Below are 24,694 nucleotides of genomic sequence, written 5' to 3' on the forward strand. Positions count from 1 at the left end.
TCCACATTAGGCAGGAAATGGTGTTGGAGAGACTGATGGGACTGAAGGCTGATAAATCCCCAGGGCCTGATGGTCTGCATCCCAGGGTATTTAAGGAAGTGGCTCTAGAAATTGTGGATGCATTGGTGATCATTTTCCAATGTTCTATAGATTCAGGATCCGTTCCTGTGGATTGGAGGGTAGCTAATGTTATCCCACTTTTTTAAGAAAGGCCGGGGAGAGAAAACAGGGAATTATAGACCAGTTAGCCTGACATCGGTGGTGAAGAAGATGCTGGAGTCAATTATAAAAGATGAAATAGCGACACATTTGGATAGCAGTAACAGGATCGGTCCAAATCAGCATGGATTTACGAAGGGGAAATCATGCTTGACTAATCTTCTGGATTATTTTGAGGATGTTACTAGGAAAATGGACAAGGAAGAGCCAGTGGATATAGTGTACCTGGACTTTCAGAAAGCATTTGATAAGGTCCGACATAGGAGATTAGTAGGCAAAATTAGGGCACATGGCCTACTCCTGCACCTATTGTCTATTGTCTAATCTAGCAACTAGTTTGTGTGGGTATTGCAACTTCCATTGCTCAGCAAAATCAATTACTTTCATGGAACATATCTCACTAATTTTAAGAGACGCTTATATCTAAATTAAACGTTAATCTTAGATATGCGATCTATGCTACTTTTGTCTTTTGTTCGAATCAGAAAGCACCATACAATAATCGAGAGCTTGTTTCATTTGCAAAAACTGTTACATTTTAAGGTTTGATCATTAATTGGCTGCTAACAGATTAAATATTTTAAGGTATTAATTTTCAACGTCAACCTATAGTCAACCAGACCATGCAAACTTACCCCAATGCCCAAGACCCAAGCGACTGTGCATTCCTGGACCAACCATTATAACTACTGTAGGAAGAAATAAGAAACTATTATACCTAAATCAAAAGATGGAGCTGTACAGTGCCCTTCATAATGTTTGGGACAAAGAAACATCATTTATTTATTTGCCTTTGTACACAATTTGAGATTTGTAATAGAAAAAAAAATCACATGTGGTTAAAGTGCACAATGACAGATTTTATTAAAGGCCATTTTTTATACATTTTGGTTTCACCATGTAGAAATTACAGCTGTGATTATACACAGTGCCCCCCCCCCCCCCCCCCCCCCCCCTTGAGTGGCCAAATCACCCGATCTGAACCCAATTGAGCATTCCTTTTATATGCTGAAGAGAAAATTGAAGGGTACTAGCCCCCAAAACAAGCATTAGCTAAAGATGGCTGCAATACAAGCCTGGCAGAGCATCACCAGAGAAGACACCCAGCAACTGGTGATGTCCATGAATCGCAAACTTCAAGCAGTCATTGCATGGAAAGGATATGCAACAAAATACGAGACATGACTACTTTCATTTACATTACATTGCTGTGTCCCAAACATGATGGTGCCCTGAAATGGGGGGGACTATGTATAAACACTGCTGTAATTTCTACACAGTGAAACCAAAATGAATAAAAATGCCCTTTATTAAAATCTGACAATGTGCACTTTAACCACATGTGATTTTTTTTCTATTACAAATCTCAAAAGGTGGAGTACAGAGGCAAATAAATAAATGATGGGTCTTTGTCCCAGACATTATGGAGGGCACTGTGCATTAACTAGGGTTATTCAATTACCAAGAATTGGTTTGGTCAAAGTGATGGATAACATGTTTGACACAACTACTGAAGGATTGTAAAAATTCTCTGCCCAAGATAGGTTTTCCCAGGTAATGTTCTTTTTGACATTTCACCAGTGACTACTGGAATGAAGATTTATTTATTCTGGAGCTTGACTCTCAATTAATCTTTTTTTCTTCATCCATGCAAACAATGTCGTTCATGCCATTGACCAATCCAAGCCTCTGCTTTATTTCTCGCAAGGACCTCAATTGTTCCAAGGCTTGATGTTCACAATCCTCTTGAACTGACTGCTCCATTGCAACGTTTCAATCTTCAATTCACCTTAAATGTATTACTGACAACCTAATTCTCATCAGCTAGTGTTTTAATGTTCAACACTTTTGTGTTCTGGAAAATCAATTAATTCTGCCTGTGATTTCTGCTATATACAATTGCCATATTTAACTCAATCTTTAAGATTCCCTGAAAAGTGAATATTTCCAGGGCAGTAAAGATTCTTTTTGCAGATTGAAAATTCTGTACCAGTGAGAATCTCTATTTCCAACTGCAACTAATCTTTATGGAGAACATTAATTTTTATGCCGAATTTTGACAGCTACATTCACTATGAGATAAAAATATCAACAAATCATGACCCTTATAACCACCATATTTAGCAGATTTAACCTAATTATAATACATTTTCAACACAATGCTCCAATTTGGACAAATTAGATTTTCCACAACTGAATGATTGTTTACCTCATCAACTATGCTTTCCAGTTTCCTCATTTAAATACACTGTTATCCTGGGCAGGTAATTAGACATACACAGCATTTGTAGCACGTGCCTATCGTCAGTGCTTTTATTGTGATGGCACTACTTACCGGCACCTCGACGTTAAATGGCACTATTTTGTTTTCTGATCAGGTGATATGTATGTTTACAAGAAAAGCACTGCTTAAAGTTAGCAGAAATCTAAAGTTAAAAAAACAGTTTTAAGCAGAAACTGAAGAATTAGTGATTCTGGAGTGGCATGGTAGGGAATGGTGCTGCTTTGTGTGGAGTTTGCATATTCTCCCTGTAACCGTGAGGTTATCCCCAGATGTCTTGATTTCTGCCCACATCCCAAAGAAGTGCGAGCTGGTGGGTTATTTACCTCAAGTGCAGGTAGATGGCAACAGAATCCCAGGATAAGGAGTGGGGGGGGAAAGGTAAAGCGGCATGTGAGAGAGAATAGGTTATAGGGAAATACAGTAAGTGGCGGAATGGAATTGAAGGGAAGAGCTGCATATACTCGATGGTTTCCTATTTCAGAAGGAAATATGAGAATTATGAAATTGCAACTTTCACGCAAGCCATTACTCAAATGAGGTTAAATTGACTATCAATTAAATAGTTTCACAAAGTACACATGAAGCTTTTTAATAATACATACTGGTATTTATAGGCATTATTAGTGTTCAGTGGGAAGAGTCGTATCTCTGGGTAGGCCTGCACATTTTCTTTCTGACACAGGGAATGGTACTTCTGACAGTCCATGCTGCCTACTTTGACCGTTCCATTTAGCATCTACAAAGAGAAGCCAGCTATACATTAGTACCCAAAATAATTTAGGGAAAACTGAGCCTTGCGAAATCTACTGGATGCACAAATTTGAGTGTTGCAATGACAAGTACTTACCCAGGTACATAACTCGACAATTATACATTGAATATCATTTCCTTAGCAGATTGAAATAGCAAGTTTATGGATCAATATTAGCTCAAAGCCTTTCAAATGTATCCATCTTGTACTGACATTGGGAGACTGGATCATACCTGTAGGTATTACCCTGCTTTGTAGCTCCATGTGTAAACTAAAATACATTGCTTTCTAAACAATATTTGACAGGTCACAGGAAGATTTGGTTCTATGCTCGGATCCAGTGACCTACCTTGCTGAACACGGCACATGGTGCAGCATATGCAGAAGTATTTAGCAAAACACAACACTGAGTTCTTTGCCACGTTTATCTTTCAAACTATCACGCATTCTGTTCAATGCAACAGGACAGGTGACATAGAATCCTCTCATAACTATTATTTGTGATGGAGAAAAAAGAAAAAGAAACAATAAACTTCACCTTCCAGGAAAATGCAAAAGTCAGTCAGTTAAAGCTCATATCTTTTTTTATCTCCAGGGCAGCTCCCAGGCTCTGGAACTCCCTCCCCCAACTGATCCGCAATTCCGTGTCCCTCACCATCTTCCAGTCCCGCCTCAAGATCCATCTCTTCACCTCTGCCTATCCTTAGCCCCACGTCCCCCTCCCTTTTCATCTGTGCATTAATTGCCTCATATTATGTTTTGAATTGAATTCTGTCTTTACTTTGTGTACTAGTCATGTCTCTACTATTTATTTCATTCCTCTTACATGTTTTTCCTCTACCTGCTACATTTTTGTAAGGTGTCCTTGAGACTATTGAAAGGCGCCCATAAATAAAATGTATTATTATTATTATTATATCTTTATCAACTGGTTAGGTATTTATTAAAATAAAAAAATTGTCCGACTTTAAGATAGTGACATACATGGTCTTTTTTTAATCAAATGTCTGTTTTGGATCATACTAATTGCTCACATGGTTATGAATGATCAGAATAAAATGTATTTGTCTTTTCAAGCACGATAAGGCCAGATTGTTTAGAAAACTTACTTCTCTTATCTGTTTGAGTCAAGGTCTCAAGACAATGAATTTTACAAGCTTGATTCTATAGATTCGTAATTGAAAGTTAAACAGTCTAATTATTCAAAACAAGAGATTGAAATAAAATGGCACTTTCAACATAAATTCAAAAGGAAGCAATTAGCATAAATTCAATTGAACAGATTAGTTATCAAATTTAGAGTAAATTGATTCACTTTTTCCCATATCTGCCCAAGTTGCTTGTTCCATTTCATTAACTGACCAAAATTGCATTTTTTTCCGATTCCTTATGACAAGCAAGACAATAGTTGAAGATGACACAAAATGCTGGTGTAACTCGGCGAGTCAGGCAGCATCTCTGGAGAGAAAGGATGGGTGACGTTTCAGGTCGAAACCCTTCCCGAGCTCACCCCGAAATGTTACCCATCCTTTTTCTCCAGAGATGCTGCCCGGCCCGCTGAGTTACTCCAGCACTTTGTGTCTATCTTCGGTAGAAACCAGCATCTGCAGTTACTTTCTACACAAGACAACAGATGAGACCATTTGATGTAAATGGGACGTAAACTTTTCATGAGTATCACAGTCAAAAGGTACAAATGCACGTACATCTTATTTTTCATAAATGAAGTATTTTAATAACCACCATTGATTATGCAATATTGCTCTTTAGCTTCTTTGTTTATGTTATTCAGAGTAAAATTATTAGTGGCAAAGTGTGAAATAACAAACAAATGATTACGCACTGTCTTGTTAAAATGAATGCATTGGGTCAAATTGGGCTTTCCTCATATTTTCTCCAAATTATTAAAACTTCATTTGAAAATATTTTTCAAATGAGTTTGTATCACAAATTCAACCAAATGCAGGGGAAAAAAAGTAGTTTGAAGCTCCTTTTTGTTTCTCCTGTAGGATTCCTTATCGGATTTGAAAATGAGGTTATAATTGCCTTATTTAGCCCGTTGATAAAGGCATTTTGCTTACCCTAGCCATCTTCTTCCATTCTGGCATCAAAGCTTGGCAAGGACCACACCATGGAGCATAGAAATCCACCATCCAAACCTCATCTTGTCCTCTCCGTCGAACCAATCCTTCAAAGTTTTCTGCTGTCAGTGCAACGACTGAGGGATTTATGAGATCCTATGGAAATAGTAAATGAAAATAACAAGAAAAATCACTAGCAAATTTAAAATGGTTATGGAAGCCAATTCATTTTACATTATAGCTTCATACCTGTATAAACTCCAAAAGTTCAGTGGCTGTGTGAAGGCCCTCATATTCATGTACATTGGACTGGTTGAATATCAATGTTGTTGGATAAGCTTGGATACCGTGCTTGAAAACAACATAAAATAATCAATCTTTCTTCCCCCAAACACGTTTTTGTTTTACTTTCTTTCTTTTGTTATTTCCCTCACCTCACTTCCAAAATTATTAGCCCATAAGATCCACCTTTGGATCCCAGCCACTTCCCTAAATTGTTGACCATACAGTTTTTATCTTCTTACCTCAAAACCAGATATTTAAATCCCACCTTTCAACATTTTTATCATCACCCCTTTCCTGGAAACCTTGCCCTCAATCCTCTTGCGCTCAAATAATTGAACCATTTCCGCTCTCACTTTCCTCTGCAAACTCCTTGATCATGCTCTTATCCCTCAGATTCTGTCTCTCTTTATTCCCTTTATTTTCGATCACTCTGACAAGATCGATGCTTCTGGTACAGAAGGGAAACTGTTCTTATCAAAATCACATCCATGAATCCATTCTCATCCTTGACAGTCTATGATAACAGAACATCACAGTATGTTCTTCCAATATCCCACTTTATCCAGCTTAGCAATGCAGCCTGCCATCTAAGTAAAGGATATTGATTTAAAACTAATGCCAGTGACTAGCACACATAAATCTGGGCAGACAGTCAAGTATTGTGGGTGTGTTGCAATGCCTACTCTCTCTCCCTATCCTTTGGCTGTTCTCTCACATAGCCTTATCTGCACATCATCCCCTCTCAATCTAGTTCCACATATCGTGAAATGCCAAGTTATTACCTTTTGCCTCCACATATGTTCATTAACTTGTGTGTCCTCCTTCCCTCTGGGTCCCCAATTCCTTCCCTCCATTGATCCCATCAGAGTGGTTCCACTCCCCCTCACCTCTCAGATTCCATAATCTGCAACCATTTGTTGTCCCCATGTCTCCTCTCAGCCTCTGTTCACTCTTCCTTCCCCCACCTGACTATCTGCCAATCCACCCTTCTGCATCAGCTCTTGTCAGCTTTTAGACTATAGGCACACACAGCAGAAACAGGCCCTTCAGCCCACCAAATCTGCGCCGACCAGTGATCATCAAGTACACGAACACCATGCTAAACACACAATGGACAATTTACAATTTTACCGAAGCCAAATAACCTACAAACCTGTACTTCTCTGGTGTGTGGGAGGAAACCAGAGCACCCAGTGTCACAGGAAGAATGTACAAAACTCCGTATGGACAGCACCCATAGTCAGGATCGAACCAGGGTCTCTGGCACTGTAAAGCAGCAACCCCCTTATGCTGGCCATCCTTTCTCTATTCCTTCAGTTCGGAGTGGGTTTGAGACCCTCCATCTAAAGTATTGACTATTTTCCTCCACAAAATGCTGCCTGACCCGTTGTTTCCCCAGCCGTTTGTTTTTCCCTCCAGATTCCAGCATCTGCAGTTTCTCATATTCCCAGCCCATACTCTTTTCCGTACAATTCCCCACTCGTTCACCCCCTGTATTTGCTGGTCTGTTCCGATTATATTCCAAATACATCTGATTTAAAATGTTTATTTACAACTCTTTGTGTATTTGGCACAAACTATCCTACTCGGGGCTAATGGAACAGGCACTGAATCTTTGCACATGTTTGGCATTTCTGCACCTCGTCCTCCTACTGTCAACTGCTGTGCCTACAGGAGTCCAGCCTCTACCCCATCAAATTCTCCATTATCCCTCTGTCTTTATCTCCCTTAAACGCTCATCACAACCGCTGGTTTCTTTGAAACAAAAGAGACTGCAGATGCGAGAACCCAGAGAATCTCCAGGTCTGAATGCCGACATGCCGACAACTCCTTCCCCCACTACAGACGCTCCTTGTCCCACTGAGTTTTGCCACCACATTGTTTGCTGCTCCAGGTTTCCATTATATTTTTCAAGCAATTCTGATGCTTAAAATAAATACCTGACAAAAAAAATGCTTGTACTCACTGTATTACATAAATTTTCATGGATCGTACAATCCAATGTTCCAAACTTAAGCTGGCCAACCAGCTGCTTGGAGGTTTTACGTAGTTCTGGTAAAAGGGCTCGACAAGGAGGACACCACTAGAAATGAGAAAGCCGTACATTTTAGATCTCACACAGATGATATTATGCAGTTCATCTCATAGAATATTATTGGTTTCACTGTTTTATAGCTTTATGCATGCAACGTATGTACGTGACCCATTATGGTCATCATTTATTATACACTGCCAGAGAATGTTTATGAATTTAATGAATTACTTTTGCAGAATTAACTCCAAGTACATGCAAAAGTTATATTTTCCCATTGTAACATCAGGCATCATACAAAACATTAATTGTTTTGATGTGTGCTCATTCATAAAATAAATTGATAGAAACTTTTTGATTTTAATACTGTCCTCAAAGCTTATTAACAATGTTTATTTTTGAGCTGGACTCAAATAAGATTTAAATTATTTCCCCTGAATTATGCCATACACATCTCTATTAGGTATAAATGACATACCCAGAAAGCAAGTATCATTTTTTTTCATACACTGAATCCTAGCAACAGGTTACAGAAGTGTGCTTCCAGTATATGGCAGTAGAAGCTTAAAGAACAATCTAGAGATAAACAATGTATATACAATTACATTGAACAAAAATAAAGCCAGCAATAGTCCATGCCTCCATTGAGTACACAACCCTAAAGAAGAGCCCAATATACTTTTACAAAAACATATGTATAATAATAAATAAATAATACATACACTTACAAATCTCTGTAAAGTCCTAGACCATTTCTTCAGGTCAGGTAAATGAGCCTTAGAAATGCCTGAATACATTTAACACCGTTCATTGGCTTTTTCCAAGTTGTGATAGGGACTTAAAAGCAAGCCTTTACTTGGCATTCCAACAACTTTACCACATTTAAAAGCATACGCTTTATTTCAAAAATGGCTTCATTAAAAGTAACAGTGATTGACCATGCACAGATATTGTTTATTATACTTTTACACCGTCAAAGAGGCAATCTGCTCACATTTTCTTTGTTTCCTCTCTCTATTCCATCCACAAAAAAACCAAACCTTATTTAACTACTCTGCTCTAATATGCACCTTGGTGAGTTACAAGTAACAGTCCTTGTGTTAGGACAAGGTTGATAATTAAGTTTAAGCAAAAAATGTAAGTGATTTTTATTTTACGATATGATCGAACTTTATTCATCCCTGGAGGGAAATTGGTCTGCCAACAGCCATAACACACAAGGTACACGAAAACTGGAAATTAAAATTTAATTAAAAGTGAAAAAAAAGATAAGCGAGTTGGCTGGCTGACAAACAAACAAACAAACGCAGACTTATCCCCAGGGCAGAGGATTCTAAAACTAGAGTCTCCCCCCCCCACACCGGGTCCCCTTTGTTCTCCCGACGGTCCACTAATGTCGGATCCTCCATTGTTCCTCACGGTCTTTAAGTATGTAATGGGATAATTAGATTACATTCAAATGTTGGAGGGTGCATTAGCCCATGAAATTACCCAGTTGGCAAACACTGTTGATAAGCAAGAAAGAGCTTACAGGTGCAAAGAAGTCCACAAGCCAAGGCTCTCTCTGGTTCTTCGGAAAGTTCTCTGGATTTAGTGTGATGACAGGCGCATTGATGCTCTCCCTGGCAAAGGACACAATGTCGTAGAGAACCTTCTTACCTTAAGATGAAATACATTGTGAAATAATTAGATTAATGAAAATAATGTAAACAATTAGAATTTTCATATATTAGTGAATGAAAATCTGGAGAAAAGATGACTTCTTTGTGGAGACGTAAATGCTACATATATCTTAGGAAAAACTCATAAGTATTTCATCTCCAATAAGTTACTTCTCAAAAGCTGTTGCACTGTAGCCAAATGCCATGGCCACTGTAGCCAAATGCCATGGCCAATTTGAATACAGCAAGCTTTCACCAACATTAAGAAGATACAGGGTCAATTTAATTTAGTCATATGGGTTAAAATGGCAATTTCGTCCAGCATTCCAAGATAAATCTTTTTTGTATTCAAAATATATTATTTACCCTCATATCAACCCAAAGGAGAGGATATTATCTTGATACAATGGGTCTTCTGAAAGAGAACCATGATTGACTACTTTATTTCAATAAGAAATTAAGTTGAGCAACCTTAACTTGTCGTTAAAGTTCAACTTCGACCCTTTCTGAGGCCTTGACATTTTGCTAAGAGTTTGTTCAGCTAGCAATGTTTGTCCTTTCAGATTATCATTAAAGCCTTGGACTGTGCCATTAAATCATATATGACAAATATCTTACCACTGAGCCAAAACAATGAAATGCAAAGCAAACCATTAAAAAAAATGTATGCTTTCGAATTGTCAACGCAACCCAGACCATTATGCAAACCAACCTCCCTTCTATTGGCTCCATTTACATCTCACGCTGCCTTGGCAAGGCCAGCAGCATAATCAAGGACAAGTCACACCCTGGCCACTCCCTTCTCCCCTCTCCCATCGGGCAAAAGGAATAGAAGTGTGAAAACGCACACCTACAGTTTCTTCCCAGCTGTTATCAGGCAACTGAATCATCTTACTGCAACCAGAGAGCAGTGCAGAACTACTATTTACCTCTTTGATAACCCTCGGACTATCCTTGATCGGATGAAAGCATAAGTATGTAACGTGAGTAAGGCAGTACATGGGAAACTGACCCTTCATTGCTTGAGCACTGAATACAAGAGAAGGAAACTTAACATAACATTTATCAGGCCTCAGCTAACATACTGCATATAGCTCTGTTCACCACACTGTAGAAAGGATGCGACAGAGTTAGAGGGGATGCAAACAAGATTCACCGCGGTGTTGCCTTGGTTGGAGCTTGTTATTAATCAGAGAGTGGATGGGTGTGTCAGTTTTCCTTGGAGTAGAGGGTGCATATTGTGGTATATAAAATTATGAGAACAGATATAATAAACTGCAGGAATCTATTCCACTAATCTGAGGTAAATAAAACAGAAGGGACAGATTTAGGGTAAGGGTTAAGAGATTTAGCAGGAATTGGAGGGGGAACTATTATTTACATAGCTAGTGGCGAGTGCCTGGCATGAATAACCATATAACAATTACAGCACGGAAACAGGCCATCTCGGCCTTACAAGTCCGTGCCGAACAACTTTTTTTTCCCTTTAGTCCCACCTGCCTGCACTCATACCATAACCCTCCATTCTCTTCTCATCCATATGCCTATCCAATTTATTTTTAAATTATACCAATGAACTGCCTCCACCACTTCCACTGGAAGCTCATTCCACACCGCTACCACTCTGAGTAAAGAAGTTCCCCCTCATATTACCCCTAAACTTCTGTCCCTTAATTCTGAAGTCATGTCCTCTTGTTTGAATCTTCCCTATTCTCAAAGGGAAAAGCTTGTCCACATCAACTCTGTCTATCCCTCTCATCATTTTAAAGACCTCTATCAAGTCCCCCCTTAACCTTCTGCGCTCCAGAGAATAAAGAATAACTTATTCAACCTATCTCTGGCCAGAGAGAGGAGGGGGGTGGGGGGGGAGGGGGGAGTAGAATTGCTAACAGCATTTAAGGGATGTCTTGATGAGCATTTCAGTCGCCTAGGCACAGAAGACTATCGGATTAATATGGATGGGTGTTCACTGGTTGTGGATGTGCTGGGCTGCATGGCTTGTTTCCATGCTGCCTGCCTCTATGACAACTTTATGACCAACTGGGACTCTTACCATAATGAATTTCAAAGGCATGTGTTCCACTGCCTTTGAATATTACAACACAAGGCTGTCGTATATAGAGGTTCTTGCAGATTTGTGGTCCTGCATGGCAATCAAAATTTCCAACCTGGAAATACATCATTGTTAGTGTTCAAGTATTTATTTCAATTGCACGTCACAATTCTAGGAACTTCTCCGCTGTAGCTTTAAAAACAAATCTCCAACATAAACAGAATGACAGGAAACGATGCATAACCAATCCTCCTCGAGTTATAAAATGCCATTCCTGAAAACTCTCCATGGAACAGTAGCAGCTGGCAAATTCATCCTATTAGTCTCCCAAATGCTTGTTTGTTCATACAAGCTGTTTGCAAGCTGGGGGAGGATCTGTACTAGAAATTGGACACTTTTAAAGTTTCATGTATTGGGGCAGCCATTAATTTTGCAATGGCAACTTACAGTTGGGTCTTCGTCCTAACATAATGTTTGGGACGAAGAACCATCATTTATTTATTTGCCTGTACACAATTTGAGATTTGTAATAGAAAAAAAATCAAATGTGGTTAAAGTGCACATTGGCAGATTTTATTAAAGGCCATGTTTATACATTTTGGTTTCACCATGTAGAAATTACAGTTGTGTTCATAGACCTCCACAGCTGGTGACAGAATTTATCTCTATAATTCACTCTATAATAAAGAAAAATTCCCAAACACCTGTCCGACAGATCAGAAACACTTATTTGTCAATGACCACTGTCCACAGAAGACTTCATGAACAGAAATACAGAAGCTACACTGCAAGATGCAAAATAAGATGGCCGGATTACAGTTTGCCAAGTGTTTACAAATACACAGGCATTTGTAATTGCATGTGTAAAAGAGCAACCATAGTTCTGGAAAAAGGTCTTGTGGACAGATGAGACGAAGATTAACATCAGAGTGATGGCAAGAACAAAGTATGGAGGAGAGGAGGAACTGCCCAAGATCCAAAGCATACCACCTCATCTGTGAAACACTATGGTGGTGGTGTTATGGCCTGGCATGTATAGCTGCTAAAGGTACTGGCTCGCTTATCTTCATTGATGAGACAACTGCAGATGGTAAAAGCATAATGCATTATGAAGTGTATAGACACATCCTATCTGCTCAAGTTCAAACAAATGCCTCAAAACTCATTGGCCGGCGGTTCATTCTACATCAAGCCAATGATCCGAAACATACTGCTAAAGCAACAAAGGAGTTTTTCAAATCTAAAAAATTGTCAATTCTTAAATGGCCAAGTTAATCACCCGATCTGAACCCAATTGAGCATGCCTTTTATATGCTGAAGAGAAATCTGAAGGGTACTAGCCCCCAAAACAAGCATACGCTAAAGATGGCTGCAATACAGGCCTGGCAGAGCATCACCAGAGAAAACACCCAGCAACTGGTGATGTCAATGAATCGCAGACTTCAAGCAGTCATTGCATGCAAAGGATATGCAACAAAAAACTAAACATGGCTACTTTCATTTACATGACATTGCTGTGTCCCAAACATCATGGTGCCCTGAAATGGGTGACATTATATATAAACACTGCTGTAATTTCTACATGGTGAAACCAAAATGTATAAAACCAAAATTTATTAAAATCTCACAATGTGCACTTTAAACTCGTGTGATTTTTTCTATTACAAATCTTAAATTGTAGAGTACAGATGCAAATAAATAAATGATGGGTCTTTGTCCCAAACATTATGGAGGGCACTGTACAAGTTTAGAAGTAAGAAAGCAAGTTAAGTGATCTTAAATCCTGCTAGAGATTTATTTGATGTTCAATGCCATCTTAAGGACTTATCAAGGGCAGCACAATAGTGTAGCAGTAGATCCTGACTGTGTGTGGTGACTGTGTGGGGGTTGCAAGCATTTTAATTCTATCATTATCAGGTTCTTGAAACAAAGTGTACAACCTTGACCCTACCTCAACTTGGTCTACTTCTTGCACTACCATAGACAAGCTTTTCTTTTCTAATGTCTTGTTTTTGCATGTTTCACTGGGTCTATGTGCCAGTGATGCTGCTGCAAGCAAGATTATTCAGTGTACCTGTCTGTCACTACAATTGAGAATATGACAATAAACTTGACATGACCTAACTTGCCATAGATCTGGGATTAAATCTAGGCATCTCCAGTTCGTACAACTCAGATTTTACACAGTAGTCAAACCTTACATCTCCCGACTTATTTAAGTAGATTTAAACTGCTGTACCTGGATGTTATCACTTTGTAGAAGTCCCTTACACTTTTTAAACTCGTATTCACCAGTCTCTGTTGTGTCACCAAATTTAAAGAAAACCAGCCATCGATGGTGGGCTAACTTGCTCTAGAAAAAAATAAAATACATTTTCTTTAATTGCTTTGTCAATCTTATTTTGATTCTATCATTAATCTTATTCCAATTTTCCCTTGGCCATACCTGGATTGAATGTTCAGTGAGCTTCTCCAGATCTGGTAAATGCTGCATTACTTCAATGTAAATTTCTCTGGCATCCAGGCTGTGGAGAAACTGTTGAAAAAATGATTCTCTTAAAAAAAAAAAATACAGCAATGTACAAGAATGGTATTCTGATGAATTGTAAAATACATTTACAGATTACTAGACAGATTAATCATTTGTCCTATCCCCACTGGAGGTTTCTACATTCTTGCACCGTTGGTACGGAATCCAGATCGATAACCACATGAAAATGTGACAACTTTCCAAATATTGAAAGCTGAACACAATGAATTACCCCAGTGCTTTTCCTATCCTCCTGGTTATCTATCCACTTTCCTTTTAAAAGCCAAATACCCCATTGCAGAGTAAAGCAAAATGTAGGATGGACTCTCTTGAGCAACATCTCATTCTGTCAAAAAGGCTTGTGGTTAGCTACAATTTTATCTGGACAGCTTTCACTTATAAACAGATAACGATTGCTTCCTTAACTGAAGAGTTTCCTGGGAACTGCATGAGGAATGACCATGAACGTGGTCCTGTGCTTCTTCACCAAATAGAGTGACAACAAGCGAGTTCGGTATTCCGACTATTGATCCCCAGGTCATAGGTCACTCGCCATAAACATTGTTGCTAGCTGAGCAGCTGAACCTTGGTTTCATCCGTATTTTCCAGCTTTGATTCTTCTAGGTAAGAAAATACTGCTTTCAAACTATGAATTGGTTATATTTATTGTTCCTTTGCACAAAGCTACGATGATTTTGTCGATTTTATTGCTTTATGCTTTGGTGTGTGAGTGAGGGTGCAGACCTGCGTTTCGTCCATGGTCGGTGTTGGGCCCGGGTCTCCGGTGCTGCGGGCGCTATTGAGTTGCTGCTGGGCCGTCCCCGTCCCTGAGCAGGGGCGGCCGGAGGTGTCTGGGGTGGACCTGATGGCTGGCGGGGCGCCGGCCTGGACTGGCAGCCGGCGAGGAGAGGTGGCGCTGACTCTGGCTCGACTCTGCTCCGACTCCCAGGGGGGCCGTTCCCCGGCGGACCATGGAACGTCGGCTGCGCCTCTCTTCTTGTCCAGTGGCTGTCAGTTGGCCCCCTCAGTGCTGGCGGGGGCCGAGCACCATTCATCAGCGGGGATGCACACGGGGTGCTGCGGTGGCTCGGTGAGTCGGGCAACATCGCTGGAGAAGGATCTCGACCCGAAACATCACCCATTCCTTTTCTCTGGGGATGCTGCCTGACCCGTTGAGTTGCTGCAGTGCCTTGTGTGTATCCCCGTTGATGGCTGGTGCTGGTGAATTGGTTATATTTATTGTTCCGCACAAAGCAACGATGATTTTGTCGATTTTATTGCTGGTGCCGGGGGGTTGACCATCGGCTGCTGGGTGGGGCATGGGGTATGGCTGGCAGTCCCCGGCCCATCTGGGAGTGGGTTCCTCGGGAGTTAGAGTGGGGTTGGGCTGGAGTTGGCGTTTCTTCTCCTCGCTGGCTGTGGGTCCGGGGCGGTTGGTTGACCAGGCGGAGTTGAGCTGTGGTTGGCTCTTCTTCTCCGCGCTGGCTGTGGGCCTGGGGCCGCAGGTGTCCCGTCAGCCGAGAATGTCTCTTCCCTGTCTCCCACTCGCATCTGCCCTCTCTCTCGCTCTCACTGTTACACCGCACTCTCCCGCTACCTGGCACCCTCCTTCCTCAGATTAAATATATTTTTACACGTAAATTATGAATATAGATAAGAATTTATACACAGTTTATACAGACAGTACTTTGTTCTTCGCTTTTTCTTTATGGTGAATGACCTTTGACAAATACCATGATTCCTTGCGTTTTTCATAATATCGAACTCACTTATTATGCAGGAAAAGATAAGATCACAAGAGCTCTATTTTGAGGAGACAATAGGTGAAAATGGTACAGACGGTTTCAATACAAATGGAGGTAAAAGTCAGCTATTTTTACAACAGGTTTAGGTGCATTATTGTCATGTGTATGAGGTACGGTGAAAGTTTTGTTTTGCATGCTATCCATTCAGATCAGATAATACTACACATAAATACAATCAAGTCAAACTCAAACGGTTGGCTCAGTGGTGAAACGGTAGAGTTCCTGCCTTACAGCACCAGACACCCCGGTTCAATCCTGATAAACACTGCTGTCTGTACGGAGTTTGTACATTCTCCCTGTGACCACGTGAGTTTTCTCCAGGTGCTCTGGTTTCCTCCCATACTTCAATGTTGCACAGGTTCGTAGGTTAATTGGCTTTGGTAAAATTGTCCCTAGTGCGTAGGATAGCACTAGTGTAGGGATGATTGCTGGTCAGTGTGGACTCAGTGGGCCAAAGGGTCTGTTTCCTTGCTGTAATCTCTAAAGCTTTTCACCATACCTTGGTGCACATGACAATAAATAAACTAAACTAAAACTGAAGTCTAAAGTACAATAGATAGAGCAATGTGCAAGAGACAGAGTGCAGAATGTAGTTCTTAGTACAAAGGACACAAAACTAAAAGCGGGTATTAAGCCACGCTCTGAGTTTGGAAACAATGTAGATAAGATTGGGGTTGGGTAGACAATCAATGTCATGGACTCTGCCAGAGATCTAGATGGAGCAGTGACATTGTGGCCACTGAAGATCATCCCCATTTATGCCAATGGTGGACAAGTCTCAAACTATGATCACCCAACTGTATGGAAATGGATTTTGCATACAAATACATACCAAGATTTTGTCTTTCTGTTTAATGGTAGATCCAGGTGGAAAATAATACGTTGAGCTGGAGGTTATCTCTAACTCTGTGCAAAGTTGCGCCTGAGTGTTGCAATCCATCCAGCCCACCTTAACAAGACCTTCCTGCAATGGAAATAAATTAAAATTGGAATTTGTGTTTCCTGTCAAAGGGTTTATGGAAAGAACAGGTGCTGTAATAATTAATTTACTATTTAGTTGCATGATCGCTCAAAATAAAAATGGGGGGAAAAAAAATCTGGAGTGTTGTATTAGTCAGAAACCACAAATTTCATTGCAGTTAACAGGACTACTCCCACTTATGTCATGAATTACCATGTCTTTCTGTTGACACCCAGGATATGGGAGTTCACCAATATAAATTTGACATACATCATGCTGGAGTGCTAAAATGCCATGTAACCCATATTAGGAGGAGTTAGAGGTTGCCATATGGTTAGAGGTTGCCATATTTCACACTAGTTCAATCAAATAATGGACAGCAGAATGGACTACTTTATTCTTTCAGATGTAACTTAAATCCAATAAAACTTCAGGCAACTGTCTATTGCAGCGAGGCACTCATGCAGGCCAGCTTATCATATTCACAACATGACTCAATATTGTGTCATGATGGCATGCAAGGGTTGAGCGAGCACAAGCCAGTTTCCAATAATAACTAAATTTTTCAGCTGAGGAGGTTCAACAGCTAGTCTTAAAGCTGGAAATTACCTAAATAGCTTTAAGTGAGAACACAGGGGAGGTACAGGGGTGCAGCTGGAGGAGCACCAAAGACCTGGGTTCGAAACCGACCCCAGGAGCTGCCTGTGTGGAGTTTGGATCAAGTGCTGGGCTCTGATACTTATAAACCATAAAAATATAAATATTGTAACTGACATGCATTGCTCATGGAATAAATGGTAGCAGAGGCAAAACTCCTGAACTAACCAACAACAAACACAACAAATACAAACTTTAGATTTACACTTCTCCACAAGTATGTGTTAACTGTTTATCCTTCATTTCTGAGTGACTATTGTTAATGGTTAGAGGTTGCCATATTTCATCTGCAAGTTTAAAGCATATTAATCTAGTCATGATACTGAGGCTAAAGTTGATTTATGACAAAACTAAGGTTCAATTAATGTCCATCAAATAGAGTTTATTGCACAGTAGCCAGAAGTTACAATAGACAATTTTCTCTCCCTGATGTGCCTGGACCTATAGTGAACCTCTTATCACCACAAATATTAGGAATTAACAGTACACAAATTTATGCAATTAGAATCACAAAATATGTTTAAATTAGTCACAAGAATTGAATAAAAATTAATGAATAGTGCAATTCAAAAACCAAATCAATATTGTACAATAAAAAGAAATATGTAAGGACATCAAATGTAAATTTCATAACCTCCAGCCTTACCAGCATTCCAGCTAACTTAAGTTGGGTCTGTGATGACAAGCAATCTAAAATACAAAAACCAGCATGAATGATTTCTATCTTGTTCCATTTTGTTCCCAGTAACTTAGTAATATTATTTATAGTGAGGTTATTGATACATAGTGCCATTGTCGAGATTAAGATTTTACTTTCCAGAACTCACCAGCAGAATCCATATTACTGTAATCACATATTATTAGTCTCCATCACCTTAAACTGTTCAGAACAGTCCGTTGCTTTCATTGCTTTACATTCTCACCTGTTTCCCCCTTCCCATCCGCCACGCTGATTATGTTATCATCTCCCATCGTTCTTGATTATTTACTTTTAAGTTTAGAGATGCAGCGTGGAAACAGGCCCGTTGGCTACCAAATCCACACCGACCAGCAAGTTCACACTATCCTACACGCACTAGGGACAATTTACACTTATACCAAGCCAATTAACCTACAAACCTGTATGTCTTTGGGGTGTGGAAGGAAACCGGAGATCTCTGAGAAATCCCACGTGGTCACGGGGAGAACGTACAAACTCCATTCAGACAGCACCGGTAATCGGGATCGAACCCGGGTTTCCGGCACTGAAAGCGCTGGAAGGCAGCAACTCTGCCGCTGGTTCCTTCTAGTACTACATTCAATTTTCTTCATTCATTCATGCAGCACTGACCTCTGCTACCGATGCATTATTTATTTGATGAGATTCTATTTACCCATATTCATTCAGAGTTTATCAACAGAGTGCTTGGTTCATTGGCTTTTCATTTAGGATCTGATTAAAAGTTCCACGTGATTCAGTTGGCAGTCCAGTTCTGATAATTGCTAGAATTCGGATACTGGACTTAGAAGTGGACAGAACAATTAAGTAAAATAAGAAATTGAATATCGCTAACTCCATTATTTGATAACAGCAACTTTATTTTGGGGATTAGGCTATAATTTAAGCAATAGTATGAAATTAAATACATTTCTTACCTTCTGTTTCGGCACAGAAAGTCACCAGCCACCCAATTCCTGAAGAGTACGCTGAATTAAAAGCACTTGCGAGATTTCCTGCCAAGAAGTAATTACAGTTATGATTCAAGCAACATATAACATTCCATTTCAATGTTTGTTTATAAGACTAGAAGCATTGGTCACATTCAAATGCCTTGCCTACTTGTTTGTTATTTATGCATGACAATAAAATTGGTCACAAAATGCTGGAATAACTCAGTGGGCCAGGCAGCATCTCTGGAGAGCAGGAATGGGTGACGTTTCGGGTCGAGACCCTTCTTCAGACTAATCTGAATCAGTCTGAAGAAGGGTCTCGACCCAAAACGTCACCCATTCCATCTCTCCAGAGATGCTGCCTGTCCCGCTAAATTACTCCAGCATTGTGTGCCGATCTTCGATTTATACCAGCATCTGCAGTTCTTTCCCACACATAAAATTGGTCACGTTTTGTATCATCCCATTCTGTCCTGAAAGCAGGATCTGCGGCTTAAGATTGGAAATAGGCTCATTGAAATACTAAAAGCTTCAATAAAAATAGTATAAATAGTGTATTTGTTGAAATGGCTAACTTTAACCACATCTGAGAAATATATGGACCCCTGAGTTTTGAGTTTTTGGAATAAAATTTCAGTAACAGAATTCTATGAACACAAAAATCAAATGACATGGCTTCTTCTATTATGGATTCCCCCCCCCCCCCCCCCCCCCCCACCTAAACATTGTGGGGTCATCTGCATGGCATATATAATGGACCTCATCTAATCTTATCTGGGTGAGGAAAATTGACTCTGTGTACACACCGGTTTAATTTTGAGGTAAGGACTAAACTGAAGAATATTCTTCATAGAAACATAGAAAAATAAGTCTGATTAAGTACCTACCGGCCCATAATTCTGACACCTGGCTCGTGACATACTTCATGGCAAATGTAACAAGTTCCTCATTTGAGCGTTCTCCAAAATATTTCACTGGACTCTACAAAAATCCAAATCATTATGAGAATTAGCTTAGTGATTAAAGAATTGGCTACAAGTAAATTCATTCCATTGTTCTCAATTCTGAATATTGTTAAAAATTTCAGGCCCCAACTTTAGCATTGTAGGTTATGCATAAGTAACTTCTCAAAACAAACATTAAATAACCTGTTTTAAGAAATAATTTTGTTTTTGCTAGATTAAATTAATGCGATTTATGTTTTGACAGAACACGAAGGTTTTAGTTATCCCGTGTTGGTAAAATGCGATCATGTCAGAAAAAATGTTCATGATTTTTGTTTGATTCCTACCATCCCTGCTTTAAAGATGTATAGACTTGGGTAGCTGGTGATTCCCTGGGAACGGCACAACATCCTGTTATCCCCGCAGTTCACTGCTCCTATGCGGATGACTCCATCCATCTCTTTGGCAAATTCTCTCCACTGGATAGTAAAAAAAAACAAGTTTACACATACATTCTGTTAGAATTGGACAAGATTTTAAAGAGTCAAAATATTAAGTTTAATGAGCAGAGTTATAATGGTATAAAACATACCGTGGGAGCAAGATCATGGCAGTGTGAGCACCGAGGAAAGTAGAAGTTCACAAACCACAATTCACCCGAGGTAACAGCAGCATCTATTAAGCAAAGTGGAGCAGCACAATTACACGGAGGTCCACACGTCTACACTGAGGTAATTACAGCATTTAGGCCGTCAGAGCATTTGTCCTTGTGGAGATGCAAGTATTGCTTGTTGGCAGATTTTATCAGGGCAATGAACAATGTGGAAATACATATTTGATCTTTTCAAATGATAGAGAGTTTGTGTATATCTTCAAAAAAATAACCTCAGTTAACATATCAGCACAGTTATTAAAAATATAGGTTTGTGAGAATTAGTAAATCCACAAGTAATAAATATTAACCCACATAACTCACCAGTAGAAATCATGGAAGTAAAAACTTTGTATAAGAAACCAGATTAGTGGCTTGGTTGTTTTTCCCCACAAGGGGGCAAGTTTGAAATCAGTCGTGCAATCTGAATATAGCATCTCCTGATGAATATTTACAGGGGGATATTAGAAGGTTGGCACAGGTTACTTGGCTGATCTCATCCACGTGGTTTGGGAAATGGAATTTAAGATGAACTCATTAAAGTTTGAAAGGTGGGCATCAAATTCCATCAACCTACATCAGGCCAGTCGACACAAAGAACACACAGGTCTAAATTTCAGAAATGTTGGGTGTTGCATGGCTTGTTGCTGAGTTTTTTTTGTGCAGTTACTACCATTGTTTCAAATACTATTTACAAACTCAATTTGCAAAGTTGACGAAAGCTGTCATACATTAAAAAAATGTTGAACAAGCATTGAAAGTTGGTTGGAAAGAACTGATAAGCACATATGCAGATCTTATAATATTTACACAGAAACTATTACAAGATGAATAATATAGCATAAGGTGTACAGTGAGACCTTATATAGAGTAAGATATCAATACAGGGTATTTATATCCTAAAACTGAATTCCTAAAACAAACGTACCAAAATCCCCTTTATCCAATGTTATAATTTCAACATCATCATCATATATGCCTGGAAGAGAAAAATAAAAAAAGCATGAGTATTTATTGCTTTAAATAAAGGTTAAATGTATTGCGCTTATTTTCTGTCCCGTTATCACTTTAATATTAATAGCATCAGTATACACAATTATTCTATATATACACTAAATGGAACAATCGGTAACACAGAAAATGTATTTCCTTACCAAAATCGTAACGGTAAAAGTTCCAGCTTTCATATTGACCAGCCTGGTGATCCTGCAGGCCTTTCTCACCATACTTGTCATACTTTTTCCGAAGATCCTCATCTTTTAAAACTTCATATGCTCTATTTATTTTCAGAAAGTTGTCATGTGCTTCTGGATTATTCTACCAAGACAAGAAAGCGATAAATGCAACTGTACACACAATAGGATTAACACTGGAGAAATCTGGCATTTATTTTTGTCTCGGTTGAAAACTGCAGGTGGGATATTATATGACCAGGCAGTTTGAGGTCAGTAAACTTATTAATATAACAGCATCTATTCATGTACTGCCTTTTACATAACATAATGTCACGCTGATTAACAGGAGCATAATAAAAAAAAAAATGCTGCTAAGACAGTTAAGATGACTAAAACAAAGAGATAGGTTTTCAATGTTGGTGAGCTTTAGGGACAGAACACCAGATATTAGGGCCCTTCTAGCTGAAGGCACAACTACCAGAGTAAATATTTAGGTAATGATCAAAAACCCAGAATTAGAGGAGTGCAGATATCTTGCAATGTTACATTACGAGGGGAGGTTATTAATAATTTTAAAAAGGTAAAATCATAGAGGGTCTTAAAAAAATGAAGAACATTTAAAAGCCATGTAGGCTGATGAGCACAGGAATTTGCTGCGGGTGACATTGGTGTATTTAATTCCGGGGGTAATAAAGGCTTGGTTCAGCCAAAAGGAAGACATAGTCACCAGATTTTAGAGATGGTGGGTAGATCTTTGTAATGACAGACTGTAGTGGTTAACTTATTGAACCCATAACCAAAGTTCTGGAATATTAATGTTTGTCAGTTGAAATTTCTGAATTCATGTCATCAAATAGATATAGAATTCACTATTTTTTTTTAAAGTGCTAATCTCGGTTATGGTGACCATGAATCAATTGGATTGTCATAAACTCAACTCTTATGTCCTTCAGGAGAGGAAATCTGCCATCTTTATGTAGTCTGGCCTATATGTGACCACAGACCCACCAATGTAGTTATCACTTAACCTCTCAGTTCAGGGCATTAAGTGCTGAAATTTGAAATTGTTAGCAAAGCATGCAAAACTGGAATGTAGTTTGAAGGTCACTTCAGGGTCAAGCAGGTCAAAGAGCTGAGTACAGCCTGGTTCAATTTCAGATACTTACCAGGCCGAAGTTTGGAGTCAACACTTAGGGCCTAAGAATTATGGCTCTGTTAATGTGAAAATTATAACCAATTGTAGATTCTCCAGTACAAAGACTACATGAAAATGTGCAGATTTATAACCTCAATGTGTTAATTTTGTGCACCACAAAGGGTCATGCTTAATTATGGTGCAGAGAAGCTAATAACTCAATCACTTTTCAACTCAAGCACATTCATGCACTACAGTGACTATTCTTTTTAGAACTTGCTTGACAGTGGTCTGATCTTTCACTCCCTGGTGAATCTGAAATGTATAGATGCTTCAGACTGTTCTTGAAAGCCAGAATATTTCAGCTTTATTCAGAATTTGATCTGTTCTAATGTAGTCCACCAGATACCAGAGCAGTCGCATTTTAATTTCTTCAGCGATAGTGACATGTTTTCCACAAAATGAAATGGAGAAAAATTGTACTGAAAAAGTGAAAAATTGTTTGCATGCTATCTAGTCAAAATCATATTATACACAATCGTAATCAAGCTGTACACAAGAACAACAGGTAGTGCAAAGAGAACAACAGGTAGTGCAAAATAGTGTTACAGATTCATAGCATTACAGTTACTGAAAATGCAGGTTTTAAAAAATGCGCAGGGTCTGCAATGAGATACGTTGGGAGATCAGAGTAGAATCACGACTGCAGAGGAATCCTGGTGGGCAACTGGCACGTGAGAATCAAAGTAGCATGGAGCAAATTGACAACAGCAGTGGAAGGCATTGAGGACAGGCACAGGGTACACCAGCACATGGGTCAGCTCAGGGTGGCTGCAATGTCACATGCCTGCAAAGTAAATCAAGGCCCCGACACAAGAGTATCTGTATTATTCACCAGATGCACATAAAGGATAGGCTTGTCCTTGCTGGCCTTCTTAAGGTATAATATCAGCCACCCTCCAGTCTTCCCTTACTTCACCTGTGGCTGAAGATGATGCAATTATCACTGCAAAGCCTCTGATCTTTCCTTTCCATTTTCCCACAAGGTCTTAGGATCCACTTGATCAGGCCTTGGGGAGTTATCTACTTTAATGAACTTTGAACCCACCAGTACCTTCTCTTCAGCAATTTGTATGTGATCCAATGCATCACTACTCCTATGCCTTATTTCCTCAGCTGCCATGATTTTGTTGTAAAGAAGAACCCACAGCCAAATAAACAAATTTGACTAAAGTTTAGAAAAATTGAGGACTAAGAGCAGGATGACTGACTGACTGGCGAAGAGCAGGTGGTCCTTTGGTATTTATGTGGAAATTGAACACATGGAAGACATTTACAGAACTGGAGAAACTGAGTTTTATTTTCCTGAACAAATCAGTAATGGCCGGCAGAATAGCAGACAACAGGAAATCTTGTCTTGCAGACTTTGAGACTGAAGGACAACATCAAAGAGTGCTGTAGTGTAAATAAAACAGGCTGCTGGAACACACAAGAAAGCCCAAATTGTGGGGAACTATTCACTTTTACGGAGGAAATCAAATTAGTTAATGGTTCATCATGGTTTATTAACTACCTGCTGCACAAGTCCTCGTAGATTTTTGAAGAGGTTGTTAACATGACAATAATTGAACTGAGCTAATGGAGATCCTGAGACTTCTCCAATACAAGTCTGAATCCTTTAGATCTCAAAAGTAAATCACATTTTAAACTTTGTATTAATGACTAGCTGGGAGCATTTTAATTGTCTTTGAAAATGCAGTATGATGCATGTGGATGTTTCTTTAAACGGATAGATCATGTGATGATGTTATTTAGTGTA

The 24,694-nt window shown here is 39.3% G+C and overlaps 1 protein-coding gene across 1 annotated transcript in view; it reads right to left on the reverse strand.

Moving 5' to 3' along the window:
• Positions 1-24,694, reverse strand: part of dnajc10 (DnaJ (Hsp40) homolog, subfamily C, member 10) — a 44,101-nt gene that overhangs the window by 10,407 nt on the left and 9,000 nt on the right. The window contains exons 3-19 of the mRNA XM_055637849.1: positions 21,720-21,882; positions 21,494-21,544; positions 20,506-20,588; positions 20,261-20,392; positions 19,857-19,950; positions 18,955-19,032; positions 17,966-18,009; positions 16,534-16,665; positions 13,813-13,902; positions 13,606-13,719; positions 11,367-11,481; positions 9,184-9,311; positions 7,587-7,703; positions 5,585-5,686; positions 5,336-5,491; positions 3,106-3,239; positions 855-908 (exon numbers count right to left, since the gene is read on the reverse strand). Of these exons, the coding sequence (XP_055493824.1) occupies positions 855-908; positions 3,106-3,239; positions 5,336-5,491; positions 5,585-5,686; positions 7,587-7,703; positions 9,184-9,311; positions 11,367-11,481; positions 13,606-13,719; positions 13,813-13,902; positions 16,534-16,665; positions 17,966-18,009; positions 18,955-19,032; positions 19,857-19,950; positions 20,261-20,392; positions 20,506-20,588; positions 21,494-21,544; positions 21,720-21,882 (1,787 nt within the window). The remainder of the gene's footprint in view (positions 1-854; positions 909-3,105; positions 3,240-5,335; positions 5,492-5,584; positions 5,687-7,586; positions 7,704-9,183; positions 9,312-11,366; positions 11,482-13,605; positions 13,720-13,812; positions 13,903-16,533; positions 16,666-17,965; positions 18,010-18,954; positions 19,033-19,856; positions 19,951-20,260; positions 20,393-20,505; positions 20,589-21,493; positions 21,545-21,719; positions 21,883-24,694) is intronic.

Source organism: Leucoraja erinacea, chromosome 7 (assembly GCF_028641065.1).
Source record: "Leucoraja erinacea ecotype New England chromosome 7, Leri_hhj_1, whole genome shotgun sequence".
Classification (NCBI taxonomy): Eukaryota; Metazoa; Chordata; class Chondrichthyes; order Rajiformes; family Rajidae; genus Leucoraja; species Leucoraja erinaceus.